Genomic DNA, 19,327 nt, shown 5'->3' with positions numbered 1-19,327 from the left:
CTCTCAATTTACCGGTCGCTCTACGCCCCTACCCTCACCTATGGCCACGAGCTGTGGGTAGTGACCGAAAGAAAGAGATCGCGAATACAAGCGACGGAAATGGGCTTCCTCCGAAGGGTGGCTGGCCTCTCCCTTAGAGATAGGGCGGGGTTCAGAGTAGAGCCGCTGCTCCTCCACATCGAAAGGAGCCAGTTGAGGTGGTTCGGGCATCTGACAAGGATGGGCGAGGTTTTCCGGGCATGTCCCACCGGGGCAGACCCAGGACACGCTGGAGAGATTATATCTCTTGGCTGGCCTGGGAACACCTTGGTGTTCCCCCGGATAAGCTGGAGGAGGTGGCTGGGGAGAGGGAGGTCTGAGCTTCTCTGCTTGGGCTGCTGCCCCCGCGACCCAGCCCCGGATAAGCGGAAGAAAATGGATGGATGGATGGATGTTCAAAATAAACGTACAAATAACAAATAAATAAATAAATACATTCATATAGCACCAAATTACAACAATAGTCACCTCAAGGAACATTTTATTTAAAGTTGAAGACACTACACTATTACAGAGAAAATCCTAACAATCAAATGACCCCTGAGCAAGCATTTAGTGACAGTGGGAAGAACAAACTCCCTTTGAACAGGAAGAAACCTCCGGCAAAACCATGCTCAGGCAGGGCCTGACAGTGAGGGGAGGGGGGCATGCTGTGGAAGAGAGCCAGAGAAAAAATGTGCATCATGGGAATCCCCCAGGATCCAGGGTCACCCGATCCAGCAGTAACTATATGCTTTATCGAAAAGAAAAGTTTGAAGCCTAATCTTAAAAGTAGAGAGGGTGTTTGGCCTGAAAGCTGAAGGCGCTGCCTCCCATTCTACTTTTAAATATTACGTGAACCACAATTAAACTAGCATCTGAGAGCAAACTACTCTGCTGGGTCCTTAAGATAAGATGCGGTCTGATTATTCAAAACCTTTTATGGGAGAACACAGAATTTTGATTTATTTGATATTTCAGGGGGAGATGTTATCAGGACGTGCTCAGACCTCAGACAGCTCCCTGAAAGTGAACAGTTTGCCCTTAAAATATAAATATATTGATTTTCCATCAGCTGCCTTGATCTGAGTGTCCACGCAGTTTAAACATGGATTTACACTGTAATCATTTGATTGGCTGATTAGATGCTCCTTCATCAAGTCTGAATTGATCATTTGTGCTGCTGATAGATTGCATTGGTCATTAGTGAAATGAATTGGCTGAGTCTGTGTTTATAAATTAACTTATTGTTAGAAGCTCACCAATCCCATCCTCTTTTTTTCTTTTTTGCTAATTTGCTGCACTTAGACAGTAAATCTAGGCCTAAAAAAGCCCCGAAAAGACTTTTAAAAATAAACTCTATGAGTCAAACGATGTTTACTCAGCTCTGTGTGTCTTTTAGCAACACACCCACAATGCATTTCAGTTTAGAAGTGTTTTTAACCACTAAACCGTGCGATTATATCTTTGTAAAACTCAGGACTTGACTGTGTGTGTGTGAAAAGACCTCGATGAAGACTAAAGTATCGATCTTCCTTCAGTTTGGATGTGCGACTGGGTGACGTGGGATAACCCAGCAGATCATCACGAAGCACTGTGTGCCTCGTCAGCTTGCTGTGACGTCAAGCCGCCAGCAGCAACTGGAGCAATGCGTCCCCTCTTTCCTGTACTGGCGACGGTTGCCAAGCAACTGCTGCCCAGTCCCCTCTTACTTCTCCCCATCTTCCCTCCTCTCCTCGTAGAGCTCATGTGTGAAGGTCATCCCTCCATCCCTCCCCTTCTCACTCACTCTGGGTGCTTTACGTTCTGCTAATTCTGCTTCCTCGTGTCTGCCTTTGCGGCTTTGTGACCTGGAAAATCGATTGAGGTCCACCATCATTTAGGATGCTTAAATCCTTTTAAAATGTTGGATAAGAGATGAAGAGCACAGAGTGAGGAAACAAATTCATCCCATGTAAAGTAATTCACAACACCCATCTGATATGAATCAGATTAAGGATGAGTGATGTGATCAGAGCGGACAGTAAAAAGGAACCACCTGCACCTCTGCTGTTAGTAGGAGATCCCGAAACAGAAACCCAGAAAACAGAAGTACAAGTAACACACGGCAACAATGTGACAGGGAGAACGACGCGACTACAAATACACACGAAGCTGATTAGACACACAAACTGATAAAGGTTTAAAAGTGGGAAACCTGACACAGGTGGAACAAGAATAAGAGGCCACACGAGTCATGCAAGGGAGGGAAAAATCACAAAATGAAACTGGACGAGGAAACATGGAAGACACACCAGAAGGACATGAATACAAGAAACATGAGAGAGAATGATAATAAAAATCAAAAACATAGATCAGGAACTTGACAGATAATCAGTGTTATTTACTCCACCTGTCTGTAGTTTTAATGCCACAGCTCACTGTTGTATACATTTCTACAGTTGTGGTTATTATTGTTAGCTGTTTAAACAGTAGTAAAAGGGCACCGAACTATCTGTCACAAGTGATTTTATTCTGGTTATATCATTTATACTCTGATTTAACTTTCAAAAATAAACAAAGGGAGGATTGAAGTGCTCGTGGGCAGCTGCTTTTCAGTCCGACAGGTATCATCTGGCTGGTTAACACATGATGCAATTACTGTTTTCAGGTGGAGTGAGATTTAAAGTTTATTTGGCAAAAATCTGACCTTCCAAGTATTATTTAGAGTTTGTCTTTTGCCAGAATCCCCAAATATAAACTTAAAATATGACTTCTTCTGAAGAAAAAATGCATTTGTTGTCTTCTTTGGTTATACTTTTGCCAAATGATATTGTTTGTTGCCATGACTCCTCGGTATGTCCATAGTCAGTGTAGAAGCATCAGTAATCAGATGCCAGACATTTGCGTTTAAACAATCATCTTTTCTCATTTCTAAACATTTGACAGGTGGCATCTCCTCAAAATGACTCAGGAGAGAGAAAGACGTCCTAATTCTTAATCACACTGACTCCATTCTTGCGTCTCCTCTTCCTCCATCTTTCTGTCAATGTCAGAAAATCTGAGACGACTGAGATGGACGAGCCATTATAGCCATAGGTAAAGCTCCCTCTCGCTCAGTCTCAGTGTAAGACACAAAGGTCTTGGTGTACTGGCATTCAGCTTGCTGCAATAGATGTTAATGTAGTGTAGTATAGAGGTCCAAATCTAATAAGCTGAGGTTTGCAGTGTTCTGAATGTATAATGTAGTGTCTAATCAATAGCCGTACTGTAGCTGCAGGATGACTGGGCTTCCTGATGACAGGCCGGATAAACAAATCTAAATATGTGTGGCTTATAATCTCTGTAGTGAAGTTTGTGAATGGATGGCCTGAGTGACAATTAAAAGTCAAAACTTGAAGACAAAAGGGGTGTACTAAACAGAAACAAAGAGCACAGATGTAATAATATGGTTTTGTTGAGCTACTAGTGCAGGTTTCTTCTTTCCGACTGCAAATAAAACCTGCGACTTTCTATTTACAGGGTCAGAATTGATGTAACTGCCATCTGCGCGCTTTAAGACGATGTACTGTTTGTAAAGAGCTGCCGAGTCATTCTGTAATGTCTGTGATGTAGCTTCACTGTGATGGATCCAAAACAGAGGCTGCTCGCTGTTAGTGGAGATTTGGTTCAGTTGCAGCAGATTGTGCTTATCAGTGTGTGCGTGAGCGTGTGGGGGGGGGGATGTGTGAATGCACAGTCAAAATACCCTCTTAACCCACCCAGTTGCTCGCCCAAAACCCACTGGGCTTTTGAATCCTGTCCTCGTCACTTATTATCCTTGACAGTTAATTGGCCTCATTAACTCGTTAAGAATGGCAATCTGAGCGTCTGCTGCTGGAACCAAGTTTCACACACTCTCTACGTTACATCACGGCTGACTGGAGCTGATTGGTTTGTGGTGAATGTACCAAGAGTACAATAGAAATAAAAAATCACTAATCATCCACCATTGCAATAGATTGCAAATACCAGAAAACAAAGAAAAGTCAAATAGTAGCCTGTGTTATATCTCACCCGCAGTTCCGGCTTTGACAGCCTTTGAAGTAAGATCAAAATGTAAAAAAAAATACGTTAGACCATGAAGCAAAACTCTCAAAAGTAAGAATCTCACTATGTCCTGGGTCGACACAGAAAGCACTGTTTTTATATGGTTGGAGAAATAACTAAGTGTGGTTTTAACTACACTTCAGACTTGCTCTGCAGCTGTAATATTGCATAACCTGAGCAATTTTAGTAACGTTTTTGCACTATATGCACACTGTACCCTGTTTTTCTCTTAGAGTGCATATTTTAATTCTCTTCTGTCATTTCATTTATATCTCTTTATTTCATTGTATAGAAAAGTTGCATATTGAATCTCATTCTTAACTGTACACTGATAAAGTTTTTTTTTAAACTGTGGAATAGATGAGGGGACAAAATGTGCGCTGAAAATCTCAAAACTAATAACAACAGCAACAAAACATTTGTACATAATTGCATATTTAATGAAAATTATGTGTGAGTTCTATGTGTATGTATGTGAATGTGCATTATGTGGATATTTAAGACATATAATTCAAACAATTACAACAATATAATAGGACCAATATCATCAGTAATTATAATACCACCACCACTAGTGCTGCTACTACTACTAGTAGTAGTGATAACAATAATAGTAATAATAATAAAGAAATTAATGACTCTATAAATATTAATAATGATAAATGGGGGAGGCGGGTTGCAGGTGGGATCTGGGAGAACTATGATCCAAAACTGGACCAAAGCTTCACAAGCACAGGGAGAATATGCAAACTCCACAGAGAAGGGCTCTACACAGTGATAACCACTGAGTCACTGTGATGCCGGTCATGATGCATCCACTGTTTGAAGCATAAAACAGAAATATCAGGAAAATCTATAATCTCCTGTTAAGTAAAACAGGGTTTGTTTTGTGTATTGTGCACTTCTCTCTATGAGTCAAGTTTAATTGTGGCTACAGGATTGAGAAACCACTTTCGATACGCTTGCATGCTTTTTTGGACTCGTGTTTTCTTCTGTGTTTTCACTGTCGTGTTGATGTTAGAAGTGGATAATGACATGCAGTGTATCGAAAGCTTAGACCAAACTGGTCTAAGCACTCAGAATGAGCACTAAAAGACTAAAAGAATACAATGAATAAGAACAGAAGGATGGAAATGTTGTCCATTATCCATTTATATCGTTTTGCCCTCTAGTTAAGGCGGGCTGAATCAGTTTCTTTGGGCTGGAGGCAGGTGGTTGACCCCTGTTCTGTGATTTGTGTTAGATTTCACTTCCTGTGTCTCATTTTCCCAATTAGTGTCAGCAGTCTTCTGACCTGTTTCCTCTCCCATCGTTACCTGGCTTGTGTATAGATATAGATTAACCTGTGTGATTCCTCCTGTTGGGTCTGTGTTTCCACATCCCCGCTAGTTTAGAAACTTATTCTCGTTAACGACAAAAACAAGACGAACATCTTTTACTTGCTAGCAAGGGAGGCACCGGCCGGTGTCTCAGGAAGCACTCTGAATCCTACCGCAAAATGACCCCGACGACGGCCTCCTCTTGCTTTTGGGGAAAACAGTTCACACAATACACATCACAGCAAAAGCACCTCCCTCTGTAAAACCCCCCAATGGTTCTAAGACAAGGCACTGTGTGTGTGTGTGTGTGTGTGTGTGTGTGTGTGTGTGTGTGTGTGTGTGTGTGTCTCACTGCATGACTTCCTGCTCACGAAAAGGATCATAAAAGTAGGAAGCAACATCACAAGAAACAGATCTTCTAGATAGAATGTATCTGCAATAAAACCTCCCCCAGCACAGAGTGGCTGGGGGAGGTGGTCAGAGACAAAGGAATGTCTTGATCCTATAGATTGAACTCAGACCTTACAAATTTAAGAAACACAATGACAACATTCAACAATTAGACATAATACCTCCTTCCATGTTTCACTGGAGTTTCCTAGTTCTTGGATTGAATTCTCCCGCTCAGCTACCATTGGTGTTTTTGTATGTCTGGGAAGAGTTCAGCATTAAAGGTAAAAGTCCTTAATGTCCTGTATTTGGGTCCGAGTCTTGCCTGCGACACAGTTATATAACCCGGACAGTTATATCAAGAGGTTTTTAGGTTTGAACCTTCCTGTGCAAACTGTCCAAAGACATACTATGTTATGCTCCCCAGGATGTCCAGGGGGTGTGGGGAAGTAACGATAGCATGTTATTGATTAAAAATTGCCTGTTAGGTTTGAATGCTTGAAATGCATAGAATAAAACAATCTGTGTGGCTTCGGTGGCAATCGGTACAGCTTTATAAAAGTTTTATAAACAAATTACCAGCTGTGCAAAAAATACGACTTTGTCTGGCCATTGATGCACCTTTTTACTTTCCTTATAACTGTATGCGAGTGCAAACTGTATACTATATAGAGTTGCATACAGTATACAGTTTGCATTAAGCTCTGACCTGTGGTGCTGCAGTATATAAGAGAATGTGTGCGTGAATGAGGGAGTATGGGCAGGTTTGTGTGTGGGTAAGTGCAGCAAAACATCAATGAGGCCCTCGCACTCAGAGCAAGATGTTAAGCTAAGATGGAGATCTGACAGTATATATTTTTATTCCACCCAATCAATTCCAGTTATATTTAAATGCACCGTTCAGACAATGCTGCACCCATTAAAGCACGCAGAACTGAACTGAACACAGAGAATAATGCTGAGGAAGGTGCTAGACCTGAAAGATAGTATAAGATAGGTGTTTTCATATTATAGAGCCCAGCTGGATAGATGATGTTGACCCTACAATCACTATGTGGAGCTTCTTTTTATTTATTTCTGCAGGGAACCTGTTGTAGGTGTCTTTCTATGTGCTCATTACAGAGCTCCTAAGCCATAGGGTCTGTCTGTCTGCACTATCTGCACTGCAACCCTGATATTCCTAGCCTTCAAAGACAGCTCTGTGTCAACTAGCAGATGGTGTAAACCTAAATCAGCAAAACTGTCCAATTAAGTTTTCAAATATGAAATGTCTGAAAGCAGTAATGCATCAGAATTATTTACATTTTCTGATTAAAATCCTTCTATTGTGGCTCTGAATCTTTGTGTGCATGCCAAAGGTGTTTTCTTGAATGACTTACTCATACTTCATGTTTATACTATAAGCAATAAGTAACAAGAGACAGTCGTTATTCTGCTCTGCAGCCTCTGCAGCAGCACATAAACCTGTTCTCTGTGGTTGGAGCAGCCCTCCAGCTCACATCACATCTCTAAAGCAGAATAAGGGCTCCTGTCAGCTGCTGTAGACCTCCATGGTGGAGCTGGAGTCCACCCGACCACAAGAAAAAAGACCTTGTGGAGAGGTAGCTGAATGACTTCCAAGACCTCCAAAACAGCAGACAGGAAGGATTGAAGCTAGCTAATTTTTAAGTGAGAACAAACATAGCAAACAGAGTCCTGCATGCTGTGTAACTGAAATGGGAAAAAATGCATTTATTTTTAATGTTTCTGTGTTAGACTTTCATCAGGCAAAACGGTTTGAAACAGCGTCCTACTAATTCCTCTCGTCTCCTGTTTATGAAGTGGATGTTTGCAAAGATAAACCTAAAATGCTAACTAGCAAAATACAGGATGTAAGAAACACAGGTAGCTAACCCAAGTTAAGTCTGAGTAAAGTCTTATTAGGTTCATACAATTTAAGTGCCTGCCCAGTCCTGGAGCACTTTTGGCTTTCTAATGCTCTCGAGCCAAAAGGGCACTCAGCAGATGGATGAAGTCCTTCTTTTCCTACAGTCAAAGTGACTCTTTTACAGCAGCACAGAGGAACAAATGGGGGCATTTATAAGGTAGATGGAAGAACAGCCGTCCTCTTTCTCTGTATTTGTGCATTTTCTGGATGGTATGTGGACATTTGTGCATGTGTGAGTGAGTGCATGTAGTACCCCAGAGCAGGCTGCCTTTATCATCAGCTTTTCTTATGAGCAACAGCATGAGTAGTGGAATCATGTGTTGATATGAATAAATGAGTCTGCAATTACAGTTTGGAGGAAAATATACCCTCTGCATAGTGTGCAACCCTACAGAAACCCTGCGACGGTCACGCAGGTCTCCATTTAAGTGCAAGGTGTCAAAAAATCACATGACCAGTGCCTCAGTTTCATATTATATATACCAGCCATCACATTCTTTCCATCACCCCAGGTCGCTGCCATTGGATATTTCTTTTGAAGAAGTAATGTTGATTTGTAGTTGTATCTCCTTGAAGACTGTGGACACGTAGCAAATATTATAAATATGTTTTCAGTCTTTAGACTTCATTGGACCCTGTGTTTGGTTTCTTACCTTATGTCAGAGTTGACCAAGAGTTGACATTAAAACTTCAACCTGGATTGAAGTAAGCAGTTCCATTTGGCTGGACGAGCAGATTTTTTTTACATGTAAATATTGACACGGTAGCTTCAGTGGCCTGAGCGTGACAGACCCACTGACCAACAGAGCGGCAGAGGGGAGGCTCGGGAGCAGATGTCTGCTGTGAAGCGCACACCAGACAGCAGAATGAGGATGATCTGTTGCTGTTAGCATCAGTGCTCCATCAGACTCTCCCTGTCTGTCCTGCACGACTGTACTTCCTGTTTTTCTTCACTTTACATATTCTCTCACATCCTTCTGGGTCTTAGTATTTAAATAATCTTTAATCACATCAACATGGTGCTTTTCATCATCAGTACTTTAACCTCCTAAGACCCGAACTCTTTCATGGCATTTTGATAAATGTAAAAACAAAGAATTATGTGATTTTTTTTTTTAATTTTTTTAATTTTTTTATTTTTTAACCTGATTTTTGTTTCTGAGAAAAATGAGATCCACATATGAGAACTAGAGATGGACCGATCCGATATTACGTATCGGTATCGGTCCGATACTGACCTAAATGACTGGATCGGATATCGGAGAAAAATAAAAAATGTAATCCGATCCATTAAATATCACGAAAGCACCTCACAAAACTTGCAACACGCCGTAACTCACCTCAGAACGTTAGCATGTCGGAGCAGTATGCATCACGTGATAGAGCGGCTGTGGCATGCGGGACCTGTGGTCTGGATAGCATTTGGAGCTTCGCTAGCAATCCGGCATTTCATCTCCGACAAAGTTATCCCCGAGAGAAGTAAAGCAAGTGTGTAAGTCCATCTCTGAATGTTTGTAAAGCATTCCTGCGTTAAGCTTAACGAGCGACTGCCTCTCGCTCTCCGGCTGCTACTTCAATCGTGAAACTGCTTAAATGATCAGCTGATCGGCTTTTCTGTCGCGAGTCCGTCTTTGTTTTTGGCCCACTTTGCACCAGAAAGAGGAAACCAGCGGCTGAACAACAGCAGCACGTTTAAGCTTGATAAGCTGTTGTTAGAATTTATTTAATATTACTTTCTACTCCAGGATCTTTTTCTACGTAGCTGACGCTGGTAACTGTGCAGGGGCGGATCTAGCAAAGTTTAGCCAGGGGGGCCGATAGGGCATTAACAGGGAAAAGGGGGCACAAAGACATACTTTTCTTTCTTATTCTCATTTAAAATGTCTAGCTTTTAATAAATAATTATCTGACACACAAAGTTTTAATTTGATGTAAAATGAATAGAAGTCAATTACTGTATATAGTGACTATTAAGTCTAATATATATACCCTAGTAAGCTATAGTACTTTTTCCTTTGGGAAGGTACCATCTGTGCAGTCTGCAATTTTGTTGAAGAAAGATGTTGAATCTATTTAATATTTCTTGAAAAATAATTGATTTCTGTGCATTTTTTTTCACACTGCATCAAATTAAGGTTGATTACGTCGATTAAGCATCATGAGGTGGCGCGTGAGGGGTGGTTCCCTATTTTTTATTTATTTATTTTTGTTGTTGCTGGGAGTTGGAACCCTATTAGTTAGGTTGCTTAATATTTACGCTAAGTACTCTTTAAAATACCAGAATAGGGAGGATGGTGTAGGTCTAAGTTTATTAGATTGATCAGTATTGCTGAACTATTAAATATTTTTTTTGTACACAGGTATAACAGAATAGCTTTAGTGTAGTTGTTGTTTTAAACTTGAGTATGAACTTGCAGACTTGCAAAATGCAGCAAGATATTTTAAAAAACAGTTTTGTTGATTAAAAAACACTATATCGGATTCACATCGGTATCGGCAGATATCCAAATTTATGATATCGGTATCGGACATAAAAAAGTGGTATCGTGCCATCTCTAATGAGAACATTTCAATACAATAGTGACAGTATAATGTCCTTGTAAGTGGACATCAGGCCCCTGTAGAACAGAATTTAGTATTTTGGTCTAGACAGCCCAAAATGTGATGTCCACATGTGGACATCCAGGTCCTAGGAGGTTAAAAAAGAGATTTAAAGCAATATTTTTCCTTTTTAAAGTGACTTGTAGTTTGAAATAGAGATGGCACGATACCACTTTTTTATGACCGACACCGATATCATAAATTTGAAATCGGCCAATACTGATATGAATTCAAACTGTTTTTTTTAACATCTTGCTGCATTTTGTATAAGTTCAAACTCAAGTTAAAAACAAAACAAAACACTAAAGCTATTCTGTTATACCTGTATGCAAAAAATACACTGCACCCAAAATATTTCATAGTTCAGCAACACTGATCAATCTAATAAACTTAAGCCTACTCCATCCTCCCTATTCTGGTATTTTAAAGAGTAAGCAACCTAACTAATAGGCTTCTAAAACTCCCAGCAAAAAAATAAAAAATAGGGAACCACCCCCCACCCTCCACCTCATGATGCTTAATCGACGTAATCAACTTTAATTTGATGCAGTGTGAAAAAAAAATGCACAGAAATCAATTATTTTTCAAGAATAATTAAATAGATTCAACATCTTTCTTCAACAGAATTGCAGACTGCACAGATGGTACCTTCCCAAAGGAAAAAGTACTATAGCTTACTAGGTTATATTAGACTTAACAATTACTATATACAGTAATGGACTTCTATATATTTTACATCAGATTAAAACTTTGGGTGTCAGATAATTATTCATTAAAAGCTCGACATTTTAAATGAGAATAAGAAAGAAAAGTATGTCTTTGTGCCCCCTTTTCCCTGTTCATGCCCTATCGGCCCCCCTGGCTAAACTTTGCTAGATCCGCCCCTGCACAGTTACCAGCCGTCAGCTACGTAGAAAAAGATCCTGGAGTAGAAAGTAATATTAAATAAATTCTAACAACAGCTTATCAAGCTTAAACGTGCTGCTGTTGTTCAGCCGCTGGTTTCCTCTTTCTGGCGCAAAGTGAGCAATAAACAAACAAGAGAGACGGACTCACGACAGAAAAGCCGATCAGCTGATCATTAATCAGTTTCATGATTGAAGTAGCAGCGGGAGAGGGAGGGGGAGAGAAGAGGTAGTCGCTCCATATTTCGGTTGTTAAGCTTAAAGCTGGAATGCTTTACAAACATTCAGAGATGAACTTACACACTTGCTTCACTTCTCTCTGGGATCACTTTCTCCGAGATGAAATGCCGGATTGGTAGCGAGGCTCAAAATGCTGAACCAGACCACCGACAGGTCTCGCACGCCACAGCCGCTCTATCACCTGATGCACACTGCTCCAACGTGCTACGGTTATGAGCCGAGTTATGCCATGTCGCAAGTTTTGTGAGGTGCTTTTTTGATATTTAATGGATCGGATTACATTTTTTATTTCTCTCCGATATCCGATCCAGTAATTTAGGTCCGTATCGGACCGATACCGATACGTAATATCGGATCGGTCCATCTCTAGTTTGAAATAATTATTTTTACCATATACGTGGATCTCATGGAGCCCCTGTCTTTTTAAAAGCAGTAAACAATTCTTTAGAGCAGTCTGAAGAGTGAGCTTTTGGCTTTGACTGGATTACTTGTATATACACTACCCTCATTATCTGAAACGTATGTATAATAATAGTATCAACATTTGTAATGCTATATACCGGTACTATATATGATGTAAGCTGGGTTGGTCTCCAGCTGCCCTGCAACCCTAAGCTTTGAAAGCAGTTAAGATTATGGATGAGTAGACATGAAAGAGAAGTGAAATATGTCCATTTAAACACCTTTTTCAGCCTTTTTGTAACAGAGCAGAGGTGGGTGGTGACCTGAAAGAACTGAACAGTACAGGAGGAAAACCAACCGATAGTGTCATTGTATTTTATATTAGTGCCTAATTATCTCCACTTTTTGTTTTCAGTGTGAAAAAGACACACTGTGGGCTGTGGAGGGGAGTTACGTATGAACATTGTGTGGCAGCTTCCAGCACATGGGCAGCTTTGGTCACTGGTGAACTGGCCCTCCCACATGGAGCAGTACCACTGTGTATTTGAGTCTGAAGCCCCACGGCACAATAATAATGTTCCACGTTAAATAATTCATTGTCACGCTCCCTGCTGGCATGTTATATTTGTTAATAATGTTTATGGAGATTGCACTCTCTATGCTAAACATTGACACACCATAATCACTACTGCAAATACTGAAGAAGAGGAAAACGATAAGCAACATATTTCTGACTTTAGTCCTTTCAGAATAAAAATATCCTGACAGTTCTGACTCAGACTGAAGGCAGCTGCTGCGTAACAGATGATTTAACTCTAACTGTGACTGAGGGGTTTTAATCGGCCTTCAGTAATGGAATATTTCCTCAAAAACAACTATTTTATAATTTTATTTACTGAAATAAATTATTATTTTTGATAGCAAGGATGTTCACTTAAAGGGAGAAGTAATAGTTAGCATCAGTGCAACAGTATCCTAACGTGAAGTCTCAATCTCCAAAAAAGGTTAATGCTTTATTTCCTGTTGGCATCTGTAATCTGATCTAATGACAAGACATTATTCAACTGATTTCACAGGCTGAGTATTTCTACAGTGAGTTGACCCATCTTGTAAAGGTACTCCAAGCTCAGTGTACGGGGTGGGGCTCACACAGATTTCCCCGCTTGGCGTGGGATGTCTACAGATGCTGTCTGTATGCGCTGTGGAATACTGTGCTCCTCTCTGAACTGCAGACTCAGTTTACACAGTATGAGTAGTGTGGAGTAGCAGCTCTGAGCTAGTGGGTGAAGCTGCTCGAGCCCACACAAACCCTCCCACTCACCGCAGAGGATGGCACGCACCAGCAGCCGGAGGGACACCACACAAGAATGAACGCTGACGTAACGCACTAGCAGTGGAAAGGATCGGAAAGTGGTCTGTCTGCTTACAATTCCACTTCTCCTTCTTTGTGTTTGTGTGTGTTGATGTAAAAACAGTGCAGGATTGTGTGAAGATATTTGCTTCTTTTTCTTCTCACCTCTCCATTTGTACCCAGATAGTGGCAATTAAGTTAGCAGCTGCAGATATGGTGTGTATACGGCAGATATAGAGTACCATATGCACTACAGTATACTGTCTTCCATCCTCCTTAGTTCTAGAAGGAAGTCTGGCCACTCAGCAACCATTGGGAAACGCCGGGCACTTCTTTGGGCAGTTATTGCTAAGCATGATCTAAAATATACTTTTATATTTTAATGGACAGCTGCACAAACAACCAGTAAATAGTAGAGCATTGAGATAAATCTGATTATTGTTTCATAAATCCAGGCTCATCAATACATTTTACTTTCAAATATCAAACCTAGCTTTGTACTGTTACCTCATCAAAATGTATTTTTCGGTAGATTGTTGGTTTGGGCTGACCTTCAGTGAGTGATGTTTTTATGACCTACTCTCACTCACATTTACACCTCGGTGTTGCCTAGAGGTTCCCGTAACTGCCCTGCTTATCTCGGTGTCTGGACCGGAAGCTGTCTTATCTCATCACTGGGCTCCAGTTTCCAGTCATGATGCAGCTCTGTATGTCTGCAGATTTTATGATAACTCGAGTGAGTGAGACAGGATGTTGTCCTCTGTGGATGATGAGTCACTGCTCAAGGATACTTTAGCATCCTGGTGAAAATTCGAGGCAGTCTGAAAAGTACCACCCACCAAGAACCAAATGGTGGAAAATTGAACCTTTTCTTCAGAAAAATAGGTCAGACAACTCAAAAAAATATTTTTAAAAAATGTCCGTCCTTTCAGTTTCTGTTGCACAGTAAAATCAAATCTAAAATAAAGTTTTGCACATTTTCACATCTTTACGATTAACCCTTTTTACTTATTCTTTAAATTCAAACTGGACATGAACCTTACAGGCTATGGTTGTCTCATATTTTGCCCTCCAACAGGTGCGGTTTTCACCCATGTTTGTGGTCCTCGGAGGAACCTGAAAGGACTTTAGATATAATCTGAGAATAGACGCATTTTGATGTCAACTTTTGGTTTTGGACTGTGCATTTCGAAGCTTCAACATTAGCAATTTAGCCACTGCATGTTAATTTTTTATGCAGGATTTACCATATATTGTTCATCAAAGTTATCTGCTAATGTTAGCAAGCTGCATCCAACACACATATGCACATATCAGCTAATTCGTGACCAGTGTTGGTCAAGTTACTTGAAAAAAGTAATCAGTAATTAGTTACTCAGTAACTAATTACTTTCCCAAAAAAGTAATCCTGTTACTTTACTGATTACTTATTTTCAAAAGTAATTAATTACTTAGTTACTTAGTTACTTTTTAAAAACACGATTTACAACCTGAAGAGGTGATAAAGCGATAGATCTTTCAGCCCAATTCTACTTTTTCTACATAATCCATCATACAAAATGTAATCAAATGGAAAAGTCTCTTTTTTTAAACTTGTTTTATTAGTTTTAATCTTTTAACTTTATGCATCAAGCAAAAATGTAATTATATGCAACATTCTCTGACTTGAATAAATTAGTTTAACATTTAAACCTATTTTCTACACATTCCAGCACATAAAATAAAATATTTTTTGTGTTTACACTCAGTCTTTCAAATAGATGCAAGTAAAACGCAGCAGAAAATAAATAAAGTCAAAGACTAGCGGTCCTGTTGCTCTATTTTCACCTGTAAAGCAGGACTGTGGTAGGCGGAGGTTTACCCTGGTGCAGGTGTGCCGCGGTCAGTTGAAGAATCCGCGAGTTTCTCTGTGAGTTTCCCATTACGTCATAGCGCACTCGGTGCTTGCTTGGAAGTTTAGGGGTTTTTTTCGCTGTAAAAAGAAGTTTTCTTCCCACGCACGATGGACGCTGCCCATCTCTGTTCGTGACTAAAGCAAGAGCTTTGTGGATGGTCTGTGTCACACAGCAAGCCATAGTTTTAGTCAGATAAAGCGTAATCTTTAATGTAACTAAAAGGATACAAATGAATAAGTTATAAAAGTATTCACCCCCTGTATATTTGTTATTACGTTGTTATAAAGAGGGAGATTATCCATAGCGGTCAGAGGAGTTTTTGTAGCAGGCTTCAGTCCGTAACTTTTGACCAAGGAACTGAGATGCAAAGAAAAGCACAGTCATCCACAGTAATCCACACATTACCAAGTATTATTTATTTTATTTTTTTGATAAAGACAAGTTGGCAAGCTACGAGTGCCAGTTTGTTGTTTTTCAAAGTTAAGCTGGAATTTTAATTCCAGTGTATATCAAATAATTTAAAGTCCGTGTTCCTAAAATGGACTTTGGAAGTTTGGCCCACAGTTAATTCCTTAGATTTTTAATGCTTTTCTATGTTTGTTTATAGGAAATCCTTTGTTCTTTGTTCATATTGGGGGATGTTTTTAGGTCCCTTTCTTTCTAATAAACACACAAACCAGCACCTCATGTTCACCTGCCCCCAGACTTTTTTCATTTCGCCTCCTCAGTGAAATCCCTCCCCCATCTAATTGATATTCATACAGTGTGTGTGTGTGTGTGTGTGTGTGTGTGTGTGTGTGTGTGTGTGTGTGTGTGTGTGTGTGTGTGTGTAATGGTTCTGAATGGGATGAGGTACAAAAGGGGCAGAAATATGAAAAGGCGAGAGAGATGGGGGAAGGGACGTGTGGGGTAATTTATGAGGTATTTTAGTAGGAGGAGGTTTTACACACACACACACACACACACACACACACACACACAACATTTCCACAGAATCAATATTCAAACACAGGAAGACTTGTAAATGCGATGAAGCACATTTATAAATTTATACCTGCTTCATTTTTTATATGTTTTGTATTTTATATATTATTTTTTACACGTTATTACGTCACATCTCCATGTAATGATTATGATTATTATTTTTTCTTGTTTACTAGTATTTTCTCAATTTATTGTGCAGTCTCTAAATGTCTGTCCAAAGCTTCCAAAAATGACTTATAAAACCCAGAAACAGCTAGAAATGTATGAAATTAAGAGTTAAGACGCTAAAGAGTGTGATATTTCTATTAAAAATATTTAAAATTGTTACTATTTAATTTTCTGGTGGTTGAATACTAAATTGGTATACTAATGACTTTTTCATTTTCAATGCTTTAGGTTCATAGTTTCGTTTATTTATGTACAACGTCATTGATATCCTACACTGCACAGATTTTCAACCACGCTTTTATTGTGAAAAGTGGATTAGAGATCAATAATTATTTTTATTACAAATAGAGAAATCGACCCCACTTTCATAAAGCTATTTTAATGTCCGCTTGACATAAACTTTTAGATTTATGAGTGCAATCTCCATAAACATTTTAGATTTTTGCTTAAATAAAATTTGCATAGCGGTGCAAACCAAGTGATCTGCATGAAAACGATATATTCTCAGAGATTTTACGTTTATGTTGGTACTCCCCAGGTGCTAATTAGAGATGTCGATTCACTGATTGATGTGTTAATTAAACTACATAATGGCCTTATTATCATAATAGGTTGTGTGTTTTTAATGCCTTTGTGATTATGAAGTGTCATTTTGTAGCTTAATTGCCTTTTGTTTTCAGTAGTAAATGTTCTATTTGCACATTTGCCTCTGATCTACGTGTACTCTGGGCTAATTATACATTTTCGGTATGTTAATGAATAATCCTTTCGCATTAAGACATAAAAGGTCTTAATTTTCTCCCCCGTCTCCCTCTGTGTTCCCCCTCATTTCCTGTCCATCCAGGAGGGCCAGCAACTGATCCAGGAGAAGCCGGAGCTCAGCCCGGTGGTGCGGAAGAAGCTGGAGGAGATCAGGGAGTGCTGGCAGGATCTGGAGAGCACCACTCAGGCAAAAGCCCGCCAGCTTTTTGAAGCCAACAAGGCCGACCTGCTGGTGCAGAGTTACGAAAGCCTCGACCAGAGACTGGGCCAGCTCGAGGGTCAACTGGCCTACGTCGACCAGGGACAGGACCTCACCACCGTCAACAAGCAGCTTAAAAAACTGCATGTACGTAACATTCAAGTGGTTTTTGGCACATTGCTGCAGCCATTTCACCCACAGATGCGTTCCTCTAACCTCTGAAGTGGCTTAAGTTATGATTTCTTTGTACAAAGATGCTTTTTCTGTTTCATCTGTCAGGTAGTGAGTTCTTGGTTTCCAGAGTTTAGACTTTTATTGAATTTTAACCTGATAATAATAAATATTTAACTGTAAATGAACTGAAAATCAAATTAACTGAGGTTTATCCTTATATAACTGTATTCTTGGGTGGATTTTTTGGGGAGTTTTGGGGTTTTTTCTTAGTTTTTCCGTAGTTTTAGCCCAGTTTTGCCCTAAACTGTTAACGTAATTCTGCATCTTTGCTTCCTTGCATGTTGAACCATCTCAGAGTGAATCACTGTTTACGTTATTGTCGCTACACAGAGATGGCCTCAGCTCATTAATATTCAAACAAAACCTCATGTTTGAAAATGACTAACAGCAACATTTCTCGCTGCGCCTGCACAGCTTTCTGTTTGCTTTCCATCTCATTTTAGCAAAGTCAGCTTCTCATAAGTTCGCGCCAGCATTAATCTTTAATTTGCGCTGATGGTTTTTGGACACAACGTAAGCCATCAGTGTTCGTGCAAACCAGGTGAGCTTTAACACAAGTCTCATCCCAAGATCATTTTACAAATACAGACGGTGACAAGTTTTTAATATTTTCACATATAGTTGCCAGTATCATGCTGATTGTTCTGCCTGGTTAAAGGCTGATTGTTTGTGACTTATTGGACTCAATCTGTGTTTGTCGCGTATTTGGTTATTTTGTTATAATTTATTTATGGCACACACTAGCATTAAGGTCATAATTAATCTTCATTTATCTTAATTTTAAACACTAGACATCTGGTTCATGTATAATTCTATCAGAGTGAGAGATAAGCCCTCTGTAGTGGGAAAACTGATGTTTTATTGAGTAAAAATAGTAATCTGTGCTTATTCATAAACATGGCATCTGTGAGTGGATGCAGCTAGTGCTTATTTATTTGTAAGCACAATATACTCTAACTTTAGTAAGTTTCAATGTTCAGTTGACCCCTGTTACGTTTATTAGTACTAGTATCACTGTAGCTGTTTACTCCAGGTATTTTTAAATATTTGAAGAACGGTGTAGCACATCTTTTTCATAAGGCAAGTCAGAAAGGCAAACAGATCCAGTGTTGCAGCAGACGTCCACACACGGTTTACCATGAAGAAAGTGAAATTACTCTGGTCATGTGTTGCTGTGTGAGAAGTGAGTTGCAGGACAGAGAAACTAGCCTCAAAGCATCAGCTTTTAATGCTGTTGATGCAAAAGCTAAAGTCCAGAAGAATCCAAAATAAAGAGCAGGCTTTAAATGTCCAGAAAACATTAGAATTTCAGGAATATTAGAAGTTCAGGAACATGGAACAAGGGTACAGATCTCTTAATCGGAGCTGACTCTGGTCTTCTCACCATTCTCGTCCTTTTAGATCTGAGCTCAGCCTTTGACACCATCTCTCACTCTGTCCTTCTAAGCAGACTTTCCTCTCTCGGCATCTCTGACACACCCCTCGCCTGGTTTCAATCATATCTCCTCGACCGTTCCCAGTTTATTCAACTAAGATCATTCCGCTCTCGTCTATTCCCCGTCACCTCTGGTGTACCCCAAGGCTCAGTTTTAGGCCCTCTTCTCTTTATAATATACATCCTCCCTCTAGGTACCATCTTCCGCAAATTAGATCTTCAGTTTCACTGTTTTGCTGATGACACCCAGTTATATCTCTCTTGCAAACCTGATTCCTCCCTCCCACCTTCTTCCCTTACAGAATGTCTATCCGAGTTAAAATCCTGGTTTACCTCTAATTTTCTAAAGCTCAATGAGGATAAAACTGAGATCCTCCTTATTGGCACCAAATCCAACCTTTTGAAGGCAAACCATTTCTCACTCACCAT

The 19,327-nt window shown here is 39.9% G+C and overlaps 1 protein-coding gene across 8 annotated transcripts in view; it reads left to right on the top strand.

The window, feature by feature from the left end:
- The window catches only part of sptbn4b (spectrin, beta, non-erythrocytic 4b), a 119,387-nt gene that overhangs the window by 82,334 nt on the left and 17,726 nt on the right, over nucleotides 1-19,327 (top strand). For all 8 annotated transcript variants that reach the window (XM_026191936.1, XM_026191934.1, XM_026191933.1 and 5 more), the window contains one exon: nucleotides 17,113-17,376. In XM_026191936.1, the coding sequence (XP_026047721.1) occupies nucleotides 17,113-17,376 (264 nt within the window). The remainder of the gene's footprint in view (nucleotides 1-17,112; nucleotides 17,377-19,327) is intronic.

The sequence above is a fragment of the Astatotilapia calliptera genome, chromosome 14 (assembly GCF_900246225.1).
Source record: "Astatotilapia calliptera chromosome 14, fAstCal1.2, whole genome shotgun sequence".
NCBI lineage: Eukaryota > Metazoa > Chordata > Actinopteri > Cichliformes > Cichlidae > Astatotilapia > Astatotilapia calliptera.
The sequence above is the reverse complement of the archived record's forward strand: the minus strand, read 5'-3'. Positions and strand labels throughout refer to the sequence as shown.